The sequence below is a fragment of the Mercurialis annua genome, linkage group LG5 (assembly GCF_937616625.2).
Source record: "Mercurialis annua linkage group LG5, ddMerAnnu1.2, whole genome shotgun sequence".
Classification (NCBI taxonomy): Eukaryota; Viridiplantae; Streptophyta; class Magnoliopsida; order Malpighiales; family Euphorbiaceae; genus Mercurialis; species Mercurialis annua.
In genome coordinates this window covers 48,387,256-48,399,061 of record NC_065574.1, presented here as the reverse complement: position 1 = coordinate 48,399,061, position 11,806 = coordinate 48,387,256, and the positions used below count along the sequence as shown (strand labels likewise).

The 11,806-nt window shown below is 33.0% G+C and overlaps 3 protein-coding genes and 1 non-coding gene across 5 annotated transcripts; 3 read left to right on the top strand and 1 right to left on the bottom strand.

The window, feature by feature from the left end:
- The first annotated feature begins 402 nt into the window (after window positions 1–402).
- Window positions 403–1,720, top strand: LOC126680477 (cold-regulated 413 plasma membrane protein 2-like). Of its 2 annotated transcripts, XR_007641181.2 has the most exons (5): window positions 403–627; window positions 731–838; window positions 910–980; window positions 1,186–1,572; window positions 1,623–1,720. XR_007641181.2 is itself a non-coding variant. In XM_050375604.2 (4 exons), the coding sequence occupies exons 1-4, from the start codon at window positions 452–454 to the stop codon at window positions 1,437–1,439; spliced, it is 609 nt and encodes a 202-aa protein (XP_050231561.1). In that variant the 5' UTR covers window positions 403–451; the 3' UTR covers window positions 1,440–1,720. The 2 variants fall into 2 exon arrangements, 1 of the variants encoding a protein (XP_050231561.1); XM_050375604.2 differs by having other exon boundaries at window positions 1,186–1,720.
- Window positions 1,721–4,505: 2,785 nt separating this feature from the next.
- LOC126680478 (cold-regulated 413 plasma membrane protein 2-like) lies at window positions 4,506–5,848 on the top strand. The gene is made up of 4 exons (XM_050375605.2): window positions 4,506–4,761; window positions 4,902–5,009; window positions 5,092–5,162; window positions 5,349–5,848. The coding sequence occupies exons 1-4, from the start codon at window positions 4,586–4,588 to the stop codon at window positions 5,600–5,602; spliced, it is 609 nt and encodes a 202-aa protein (XP_050231562.1). The 5' UTR covers window positions 4,506–4,585; the 3' UTR covers window positions 5,603–5,848.
- A 364-nt stretch (window positions 5,849–6,212) lies between these two features.
- Window positions 6,213–11,512, bottom strand: LOC126680470 (probable CoA ligase CCL6). Its single transcript, XM_050375598.2, has 19 exons — window positions 11,224–11,512; window positions 10,220–10,283; window positions 10,016–10,108; window positions 9,871–9,927; window positions 9,734–9,782; window positions 9,566–9,642; window positions 9,442–9,481; window positions 9,255–9,349; window positions 8,711–8,875; window positions 8,514–8,624; window positions 8,250–8,337; window positions 8,095–8,161; window positions 7,930–8,005; window positions 7,740–7,857; window positions 7,350–7,595; window positions 7,133–7,272; window positions 6,875–7,057; window positions 6,676–6,795; window positions 6,213–6,445 (listed from the first exon to the last, which is right to left on the bottom strand). Exons 1-19 carry the CDS (start codon window positions 11,370–11,372, stop codon window positions 6,398–6,400), a joined length of 1,986 nt encoding a protein of 661 aa, XP_050231555.1. The 5' UTR covers window positions 11,373–11,512; the 3' UTR covers window positions 6,213–6,397.
- TRNAI-AAU (transfer RNA isoleucine (anticodon AAU)) lies at window positions 10,372–10,445 on the top strand. The gene has a single exon. It is a non-coding gene; the product is annotated as a tRNA-Ile (tRNA).
- Window positions 11,513–11,806: the final 294 nt, after the last annotated feature.

The window sequence follows — 11,806 nt, the reverse complement described above, 5'->3', positions numbered from 1 at the left end:
AATTTATATAAAATGACTACGACAAATATTATAAATTGTAGGGGGTGGGAAGTGACTATTGCATAACTTAGCAAGAAAATAAAAAGAAAAGCAATTGTAAAACATGCACGTGGCACAAAGAAAAATAACAAATTTCAGACCACTAGTTTTCTTGTTCTAAGCATATACTTATATATCTTCAATCCAGTTGTTTTGGATTAAAGAGTTAAAATAATTCAAATAATTTAGTCTTTGTTAAATTTATTATTCTACCGACATGGCTCATTGTACATGTGGCAGTTCTCGTGGAAGAAAATAACAAAATAAAAATATCTAACCAATCAATTAAATCCACTTGTCTTATCTCTCTAGTAAGCTTCAGATTCTTATGTCTATAAGTATTTATGCCTATCAATTCATCAGATTAAGTTCAGTTCAGTTTTTTGATCAACAAAAAAGTTTGAAAAAAAAAATGGGGAAGAAAAGTTATTTGGCAATGAGGAAAGCTGAATTAGCAAATGATTTTCTTTCTTCTGATATTGAAGATTTCAAGATTGCTGCTAAGAAATTAGCCAATCATGCCATCACACTTGGCGGCTTGGGTTTCGGTTCTTTATTTCTTGAATGGCTTGCTTCTATTGCTGCTATGTAAGTCTAGTTTCATTCTTTTTCTTGAACTGAACATAAATGAATTTAAGTCTGAATTGTAGATTTTCTTGGAAAATTTCATTGATGGGTGTGATTGCTGCAGATATTTGTTGGTGTTGGATCGAACAAACTGGAAAACAAACATGCTCACTGGCTTACTAATCCCTTACATTTTCTTCAGTCTTCCTTCAATAGTTTTCAACATTTTCAGGTGAGGATAATTGCACTTTGTGTTGTTCTATATGATCCTTGCTATAAATTTAAGTTTTTTGTTTAAAACAGAGGTGATATCGGAAAATGGATCGCTTTCGTTGCTGTTATACTGCGTATTTTCTTCCCAACCCGATTCCCAGGTATACTACTTCCTTTAATTTATTGTATGCGTTAAGATAATAAAACTATTGTTGGAACCTCACTCAACTTGAACTTTTGAGCGCAATGTCCGAAGTTCGACCATTGGCAATGTCTATTTAGTTAATTTAAAATATTTGAATAGAAGACGAGGTGACCCTGTGTGCTTGTTTGTTCACGCTTTGATCTTGATTTTCCGTGTTGCAGATTGGCTAGAATTACCGGCGTCTCTGGTTTTACTAGTAGTGGTGGCTCCGGGTTTGTTTGCGAGCACCATAAGAGGTAGCTGGATAGGTGTGATTATATCCCTTGTGATTGCTGGTTATTTGCTTCAGGAACATATTCGTGCATCGGGTGGATTCAGAAACGCCTTTACGAAAGCTAATGGCGTATCAAACACCATTGGCATAGTCCTTCTGTTTGTTTACCCTGTCTGGGCGTTGGTCATTGATTTCCTGTAAGCAGACCTCGGAAATTGGTTCGAGACTGGAAGTTTTATTGAGCTTCGATCTCTCGGTAGCTTAAGTTAACCTGTTGAGACTTGAACATTCATTGCCGAGTTATTTATTTTTGTTGGCATTGGATGTAAATAATGTGTTTTCAGGAATTTTGAAACATTGTGCCTATTTGTAGTTCTTAGTAAGGTAATCTTATAGCATTGTGCTTACTCTTAGTCCTGAGTTCTTAGTAAGGGGTCATTTGTTATATACATTTGATTCAAGATATTGTTGATCGTTCATAATTTTGTTGATTGTTTATCTGTAATTGTTGATTGTTTATTGTTTATCTTTAAGATCAAACACCATTTTGCGATCCTTAATGCAACTAGCTATCCGGTTTTTAAGTGACTAATGGTTCTGTTTAATTTTAGATTTTGTGATTAAAATATGTTTATTCAGCTGTGACAAGATTGATATTGACAAAATATAAAATTATTTTTAAAAATAGTTGTAAGTTAGACAACAAATACGAAATTGGACTAATGGAGCGATTTTAAAAGTATATATTAAAATTTCTTATCCGGAAAATGTTAATAGCATTTTTAGGAAATTAACCTCTATAAAAAATGGTTAACTATATAAATATCTAAAATACTTTTAATCCAATTAGTAATAACTGAATTAAATTAATGAAAGTAACTTTATTTGTAAAATTTTCAAACCAGAATGTTCAATTTATTTTCTAAGGATATATTAAGCAAAGTGATCAAAGTTGTAGACATAAAAAAAATTCCAATTTTTTAATATGTATAGATTAAATAAGTTTATCAATTTAAAAGGAAAAAAATAATACATGCCTAAGATACCGTTGGCTTATAAGCTGCTAGCCGACGAATAATAATAAAAATTGACGATTTTTTTTACCGTTGGTAGCAATAAAAACTAGATGGACTGGATGAAAAATAACTTACGAGTATACTTAAGACTGGGTATTCTCACTTAGCTTGGATGGCGTTTTCGTTATTCCTATTGGTTAAAATTAGAAAACTTATTCAGGAAAGTTAGAAGTTTGAGGTTCTCCCCTATGGTTAACGTAAAGACAGCAAAGCAGCCTTGGCGAAATAGGACCTCACCAGGTTAAGCAAATAGGGGACATAGACCGGGATACCAGCGGTAGGCAGAATACCGAGCTACTGTACGCACGATTAGGCGGACTCAAAGAAAAGGTATCTAGATACAAAACACTACCGATACAGTGACCAGAATAATTACCCCAGTCCAGTCCCTAGTTAAAGCCAGTGTTTATTTTTCCAATAAATCGAGCTATCTTTCCCTAACAAACTTTCTCGAACCATAAACAGAATCTGGCATTTAGAGAATGTTCTCCGCATCGCATATCTCACTCGATATTCAAAACACAATGAGAAGCTGCCATCTCAGCTAACCGAATTGTGAGGACCAAAAAAAGAGATGTGATCAGATGTGGTAGGTTTGCACAGGAAAAACCTATATAAGACACTTTATGTGCAAACCGTGAGGTAATCCTTTTTTCTTACTCTACATCTTCTTCTTCTTCTTTTCTCTTTTTACTTTTCTCTATACAAACTCTGACTAGACCATCAGAGCCATTTGCTGGTGTCTCCGACCTATATTTCGTCTGATGTTTCTGTTTGATCTTGTTCTTTCAGGCTCTGTTGACTGGATTAGGCGTTAGTAATTTATAAGTTATGTTATCAGTAACTTATTGAGCTCATTTCGAAGGACTTTACTTTGTTGAAAAAGTAAAAAAGAAGCATTTTTCGGTCTACACTTAAAATCATGAAGAGACTTTATGGAAAATTGAAAACGTCAAAGTAAGCTGTGGCATATGTAGTTAGTTAAATGTAGTTTTAGAAAATTCTTTGATTACTTTTTATATATTTTTTTAAAATTTCAAAGAGGAATCTGTTTAAGAGCGCTTGTTTAATGGAAGTTACTTGCTTGGTGGTTTGTCCGGTGCAGACTCCTTGGTATAAACTGTGGATTGTGACCAGCTTGCAGCTAACTAGTCTATTATCACAAAGTCCTTTTTGCTAAGTCTCGAAAGCTTCCGAATAAAAGAAAAGATCTGATCCAAGAGAATTCCTGCTTTTTTTAGAGTAAATTAAATTTTTGAAATAATTTCGGTTTTAGACGAATGCACATCTTATCGTCGAGTAAGTGATGTCAAGAAAAGGGAAATTAAGAATGGCATCAGACAGTAACTTGTATTATTTGAGCAATTGTGGCCTCTTCAGCTTAGTTTGTCGGAGTTATCAAATCCCTCTTATGTCAAATGATGAGGTTCCAATAAATTATATTTTTTTAATTTAATCGTTAAATTTATTTTTACATTATAAAAATTATATTGTTTTAAAAAAATTATAAGTTAATCAAGTTACATTTTTTCAATTGATATTTGCGTTTTTATATAATATTAAAAAAATTAAAGTTAATTTTTTAAAATTTTCTTATTTATTCTACTTTTTAAAACCATATTCTAGTTCTCTCAAAAAAGAACTATATTCTAAAAAAAAAATTAAAAATATTCTAAAAATATTAAAAATTTATGAAATCTAATAAATATAAAAATTAAATTATTAAATCTCCTAGCAATTTTTAATTTTAATTAATTTAAAAATAAATTAAAACTAAAAACAAAACAATAGATAAAAGATTGCTAAAATAAAAATAAAAGATAACATCATTGATTATTAAATAAAAAATGAAAAATACAAACATGAATCATATTATATGCGAATAATGTCGAGAGTGATTAGCACATAAAATAATACGTGGTTGATTAGCATAAGCAACAATACAATGTTGACAATTGCATAATTTAGCAGCTAGAACAAGATTATAAAACAAAAAACATAGCAAAAAACATGCACGTGGCACAGTTAACAAATCTGACCAAAATGTTCAATCCAGTTGTGTTATAAAATAATTCAATTATTTCCATTTTGGTTAAACGAGTCGACATATAGTATCCTCACTCCAACACGTGGCAGTTCATCCTGTAAGAAAATACTAACAAATATGACCAATCAATTCAATCCAGTTGTCTTATCTCTCTAGTAAACTTCACCTTGTAATGTTTATAAGTTCAGCTTTTGATCAACAAACAGTTTGAAACAAACAAAAAAATGGGGAAAAAAGGTTACTTGGCAATGAGGGAAGCTGAATTAGCAAGTGACTTGTTGTCTTCTGATATTCAAGATTTTCAGATTGCTGCTAAGAAGTTAGCCAATCATGTTATCACACTTGGCGGCTTGGGTTTCGGATCTTTATTTCTTGAATGGCTTGCTTCTTTTGCTGCTATGTAAGTATTTCTTGTCTCCAGTTATGAATTTATAATAAGTTTCTGTATTAAGTTGTATTATTGGTCCCGTTCTTGATAAATTTGAGTGTGATATGTGGATTTTCTTGGAAAATTGAATTTTCTTGGGGTGATTACTGCAGTTATTTGTTGATCTTGGATCGAACAAACTGGAAAACAAATATACTCACTGGCTTATTGATCCCTTACATTTTCTTCAGTCTTCCTTCAGTGGTTTTCAGCCTTTTCAGGTAAGAATTTATAGTTTTAGTTGCAGCACTTGTGTTGTTTTATAATTCTGTCTTTTAACTGTCGAGTTGTTTGTTTAAGCAGAGGCGATGTCGGGAAATGGATCGCGTTCGTTGCGGTTATATTGCGTCTTTTCTTCCCTAGTCGATTCCCAGGTATACTACATCCTTTAGTTCGTTATATGCGTTACGCTAATAAAATTATTTCGAGCCTTGCTTGAATTTTTTGGTGAATTGATTATTTGACATGATACCAGAAAGATATAGAGTTCAGTCTTTGGCAATTCTGGTGTGTCTGTGTTCTTGTTTGTTCACGCTTTGATCTTTATTTTGCCTATGCAGATTGGCTGGAATTACCGGCGGCTCTGATATTAGTGATAGTGGCTGCTCCGGGATTGTTTGCGAACACTATAAGGGGAAACTGGATAGGTGTGATTATATCCCTTGCCATTGCTGCTTATTTGCTACAGGAACATATTCGTGCATCTGGCGGATTCAGAAACGCCTTTACAAAACCTCATGGCGTATCAAACACCATTGGTATTGTCCTTCTGTTTGCTTATCCTGTCTGGGCGTTGGTCATTGATTTCCTGTAAGCAGACCCCGGAAATCGCCTCGACATTGGTTGAGCTTATCTCGGTAGCTTAACCTGTTCGAGACTTGAACATTCATTGCTGTGTTATTAATATGTTGGCATTGGGTGTATATAATTTGTTTGCTTGAATCTTGAGACATTGTGCTCATTCTTAGTCCTTAGCTGTTGTACTAAGGTGTCATTTATTGTATGCATTTGATTGAAGAAGTTGTTGATTGAATATATTGGACTGTGTTGCCAATGTAAATTGCCAGGGTACTTAATATTAAAATCTAAGATCATACACCGAGACTAGACGTGATGAACATGGGTTTAACGTACTTCTTTTTATTACATTCGGGGAGGGGGGATTCGAACCTGTGACTCCCAGGTCGACTTATAATGTCCCTGCTACTAGGCCAAGGGTTTTTAACACAGTTGGTGACTGTTAATGTTAGGGTATCAAAAAGGAAAAAAAATCATCTCCAGGGACTGAAATGGAGGTTTTTAAAGTAAAAAATTAATATTTCTAATGTGTGCATAAACCAAATAAATCCATCAATTTGTATATTAAGATTGAACCAGCAGATACTGATATTCAGGAAAACCTCAACAGAGTTTAATAGCATCAGTAATCTGAAGAAGTATAAATATATCATTAAAATTTGCATATCACACATCACATCCCTTGATTCAGAAAGAAATCTTGTCTATAAATGATCATTAACAATAAGCAACAAACTGAATTGCTGAAAATATATTTGAACTCTTTTGGCTGCACATCTGTATATTATGTTCTTGCTTAAAGAAATAGCTCTTACGCCTTGGATGCTTTCGCTTCAATGTACAGCTGGTCGATGCAGTCCTGCACAATATGTTTTCTCAAAATTAAGTCAAATGATGTGTCACATTGTCGAGAACTGAAGTCAACTATATTGCAGGGAAATAAAAATGCTTAAATAAAGAATGGCGAAATGATATATTTGATAAGAATATGTTTTAATATGAAACTTTTAGTTTGTAAAAGTATTTTCGGAAACATAAACGAAATGTCAAAATGTAGGACTCAAAATTTTACGTGCTTGAGACAAATACCTTGTAGTGTTTAAGCAATTGTGGCCTCTTCAGCTTGAATGTTGGAGTTATCAGATCCCTCTCCATGTCAAATGGATGAGGTTCCAAATGAATTGCTTTCAACATTTCAAATCCTCGAAGCTGTTTCGGAAATTTCAGATGTTAGTTTGGGAGAACAAGACTAGGTATGCAGTTAGAACAGAGAAAAGAATCAACATACTTTGTGTTTCTGAGCAGTGTTATTGAGTTCATCTAGAATGAATTTTCTAGCCTTGAGATTCTTGCACAGAGATTTAAAATCATCAGTCAAATTGTTGTTTTCTGCCCAATTCTCAAGTGCCTGTCTCTCTGGGACTACTACCGCGACAAGAAATGACTCGAAACTGTTACCGTAGATCCAAATCTGTAAACAATATAATGTTATAACAATCTGTATTGCAAATAAAAATGCAGAAACTAATCGTATTACTCGACTCACCGAAGCTATAAGAGGGCATCGCGAATATGTGTTTTCGAGGCTCTCCACAGCAACGTATTCACCTTGAGATAGCTTAAATATGTTCTTTTTCCTGTCAATAATCTTCATTGCTCCATTTGGTTGCAATTCTCCAATGTCCCCTGCAGTTACTCTATTGAATATCTCTTGATGTCATAGTACAATACAAGATGAATGTTTATCTTTCGAGTTTAATTACCTGAATGAAACCACCCATCAACGATAACTTCTTTCGTTAGATCTTCTCGTTTGTGGTAACCAGAGAACAATGTATTTCCCCTGAGGCAAATCTCTCCACGCGGAACGCTGGACAACGCGTCGTATCCCATCTCTGGCACAGATTCAAGCCTTACTTCGATGGTTGTCATTGGCACTCCGACAGTTCCAACCATAGGAAACACATCGCCTATCGATGTTAAACAACCTCCACAAGTTTCTGTCAGACCTGTTACAGAAACAAGGAAAGTTATAAATAAGTTGCAATTCATACGTCTCGTTTCCATTTTCAGGAAGGGTTTGAAACTCCAAAATTCTAATTTTATAATATACTCATAAAATATGTTGTTTCGTAATTTTTTTCTTTGCATACCATATCCTTGTGATAAAGTGGAGCAGGAGGTGACTCTCAGAAACTCCTCCACATGATTAGGCAAAGGTGCAGCACCCGATAACATGATCCGAATTCGACCCCCCAACGTTTGCTTTGTCTACAAAAAACGACAGGATTTAGATTGACAGGCAAAAACTTTGAACAGAACAAGAAAATTCAATGACCAAACCTTTTCAAAGACTAGCTTGTCGAAAAGGGGCGATGCCTGTGCTTGTGGAAATCCCTTTTCAAGATTTCCTAGTTTGCTGTCAACAAAATTCTAACTATTTTTACGCTCCAAACATGAAAATCAAGAAATGAAGTAACCAATTAACACTATGTATAATTAACTTACTAGCTATAGGCAAAATCAAACAGTTTCTTCCTTAAAGCACCTCCAGCTGAAATTTTGTGCATTGTACCTTCAAGTGAATGATTATAAAAACAGTGACCACCTATGTCATTTCAAATGATTGAAGATGTAGAAGTGTCTTAATCTATATAGTTTACCGGTGTATATGCGATCGTAGACTCTAGGAACCCCAGAGAATATGCTTGGCTTCAGTTCTTGAGCATCCTCAATCAAGAATCTGACATCCTACAGGTGAAAAGAACAGGAAAAATAAGTAAATTGGATACAGTCTGAAATATAATTCTTGATCATATAGTTTGAAGGATCAAGAATAAGTCCTTATCCTAAAATGTGATTCTTGATCATAAAGTTTGGAATTTCAAGAATAAGTCCTTATCATAAAATGTGATTCTTGATCTTACCCCTCTCCAGAACCCGATAGAAGCGCCTTTGTAGATGCAATAAGTTTCGATGACTTGATCATATACATGGGCTAAAGGAAGGAATGAGAAGTATGAATCCTCTTCTGTAGCCTGCAACAATAAACATAAAATTTCCTTCAGCTTCTATTCTTGCTGCAAAATCCTGAGGAGAAGTGTTGACATTTTGAGTATTTTACCGCTTTGTCAGTGAGAGAAAGGAGATGATCGACGGACATTACTTCCGCCATTAGAACTCCATTAGTAAGAATGACACCTTTTGGTTCTCCTGTTGTCCCACTTGTGTACATTATTGTGCACACATCAGACTTCTGTTTTTGAGGAAACTCACATTCCAAACTTCCCTGTTCAGAAACCAGATATCAAGGTCAACAAATTCTTACATCCCACACCAAGAAGCGCGAAAAACTTGTAGATTCCTACTTCTCAGTGTTGCGTTTTCATTTTAGGACACATTTTTGAAACTCCAAAAGTTTATATGTATAACATATTCTTATAACTCCATTAAAAACACTAGAAACTTTAAAGAGAAATTAAAAACGATAATTTTCAACTATGCTAGATAAAAACTTATCGAGTCTTACATTTTGGCGTTCCATTACTATTTCCGAAAACACGTTTAAAATTCTGAAACTTTATATTTATAACCATCTTATTCGTTTTAACAGTTTTCCATTTCAGCATTTCCATTTACATGCAACATATGTTATGATCAAAGCTTACCAATTCAGAAAATTCTTCCCATGAAAAGCAGGACACACCGAATTCCTCAGCTTCCTTCTTTTGCAAGTCAGAAACATTTCCAAAGCTTACAATAGCTGAACACAAAACAGAATTAACTCTTAATTACAACTCAAATTACCATTTCAGAATCTTTAAAAAGGAAATAAATTTCTGTCACTTCACTTACTTTTCAAATATGATGAGCAGTTAGAAAGACAAGATATAACCTGCAAAAATTTCACACAAATTCTGTTAGCTATAAGCTATTAAAACTATATAATAATATTTCAAGAATGAAATGAACAACTTACAGATGAGAGCTTGGTCTCTTGAACAAAAGCTAGAGAAACTTCAGCATGATTAATGATGTACTCCACCGCATTTGGACCTATGATTCGATGACATTTCATCAATATATTATACCAATCCAATTTTATTTTCAAGAATTTGAAACCATAACCACATAATTAATTGCATACCAAGAGTGTCATATAGTGGTACGTACGTAATCGCCTGACTATTACAAGCCTGAGATATAAACAAAACAAGAACTAAAATATGCATAAGGTGTGCAAAAACCAAACCGAATAACCAAACTGAACCGACAAATTATTACCTCCATTGCAGTAATCCATTGTGGGCAATTGGTACCATATATACCACAACGATCTTGCTGATAAATGTAAATCAATTATTAATGTTTCAAGAACTTGCATTATTTCTAGCTATCTAATGATAAAAATAGAGTAAAGTATACTGACAGGATTAAGTCCACGGCTCCTCATTGCTGAACCTAGTTTTATTGCTGTTTCATAAACTTCTTTATAAGTTTGCCATACATATGGACCGGCTACCTGAAATACTTGAACGTTATTGAATTAGAATTGAAATTAGTTTAATGTGTATACACTAAAATGTCTGATCTTAGTATATATAAATGTATATGTATTTTGCACTGCTTATACCTTTGAATCTGTAGCTTGACGCCTACCAAGCATTTTGTTATTTGGGTTCTTAAGAGCTGAATCACTGCATAAACCATAAATAAACTCATTTTCAACATTTGCATGTTTAAAAATCTGGTTTCAAGTAAATATGTTAATTTGATAAGCAAAATGGCCCATTAGCTCAGTTGGTTAGAGCGTCGTGCTAATAACGCGAAGGTCGCAGGTTCGAAACCTGCATGGGCCATTTGTTTTGTGTTTTATTTCTTTTATTTGTGATCATTTTTCTTTGATTTCTTCTACTTCAAGTGAAACTATGAAAGAAACAGGAAATTTAAATTTAAAATAAAAATAAAAAAATAAAGCTATTAATTAAGATTATAGGATATATAAACTTAACTTCAATTATGGATACAGATGTTAAATAATAATAATTTCTTTTGATAAGGAAATTAAGTTTAATTAGACTTCAGTTCTGTTTAAGGAAATAGGTAGTTCTCATCTAAACTAAAAGTTAAATATATATAAAAAAAACATGAACTATATAGCTTTTTATAAAAAAATTAACAAACTTCTAACTTTTAAGAACTCGGATCAGCCATTAAAATATGAAGAAATCAATACTGATGGGAATGCTTGTAACCTATCTTTTTACACATTATATTTTGAATTCTACCATGTCACATCATCATCGATGTTAAATTTTCAATAAGTGATTAATTTAAATTGTCAAAATTTATATTTCGAATTAAAAAAATGAAAATTTCTTAAGTTCTTTCTACTTTAAGCCAAAACTAAAATGCCCATAAAATAGATTTTCAAACCATACAATCAAAAAAACAAATGAGCTAGATAACATTACAATTTGAGTCCTAAATAACACACAGGAGTCATTAAAATCACAAACTATTTTTGCCTATGTTCATAATTCTTCCAAAAAGTACCATTTTCAAGAATCAAACACAAAAATCATTGAACAGATAAACAAAAGAATCAGCTCAAAAACAAAAAGAGAATAATTATACCTAAAGAATTGCCAAGGAGAATGAAGTTCTGAGGGGACTTGAAGCAGACCATCTTTAGCATAAATGCATCTATAAACCGGTCCGGCTGACGGTTTTCCATCGCAAGCAGCTCTTGGTTCTTCAACCTTCACGACATATTCCATCGACATTGCTTCCAGTTCAAGAACTGTGTGTGTTTCAAAGATCTGAGATAAGATTGTGTTGGGTTCTTGATCTTGAAATGTAACAGCACAGTGTGGTTGAGGTGGAGCAATAAATTCTTTAAATATTTATAGCTATGTTTATTAGAAACTGATCGGTGTGTAGGTCAGTAACTTGCTACCTTATTTATTATGGCAGATATAGTTTGGTGTAGACATCGATTATTTGATACTTTAATAAAAGATGTATTAAAATTTAATTTAATTAAATAAATGATGGATATATTGCAAAAAATGAGAGAAAAATATTGTAAAGTTTTGTTAGAATATTTGATATATTGAGTGATACTAAAAAAATATTAAAGCAAGCCATTTATGGGAAATAATCCTATTCTAATCTGAAAATTGTATCATATACATGCATGTCCTAATTTCTCTATTTA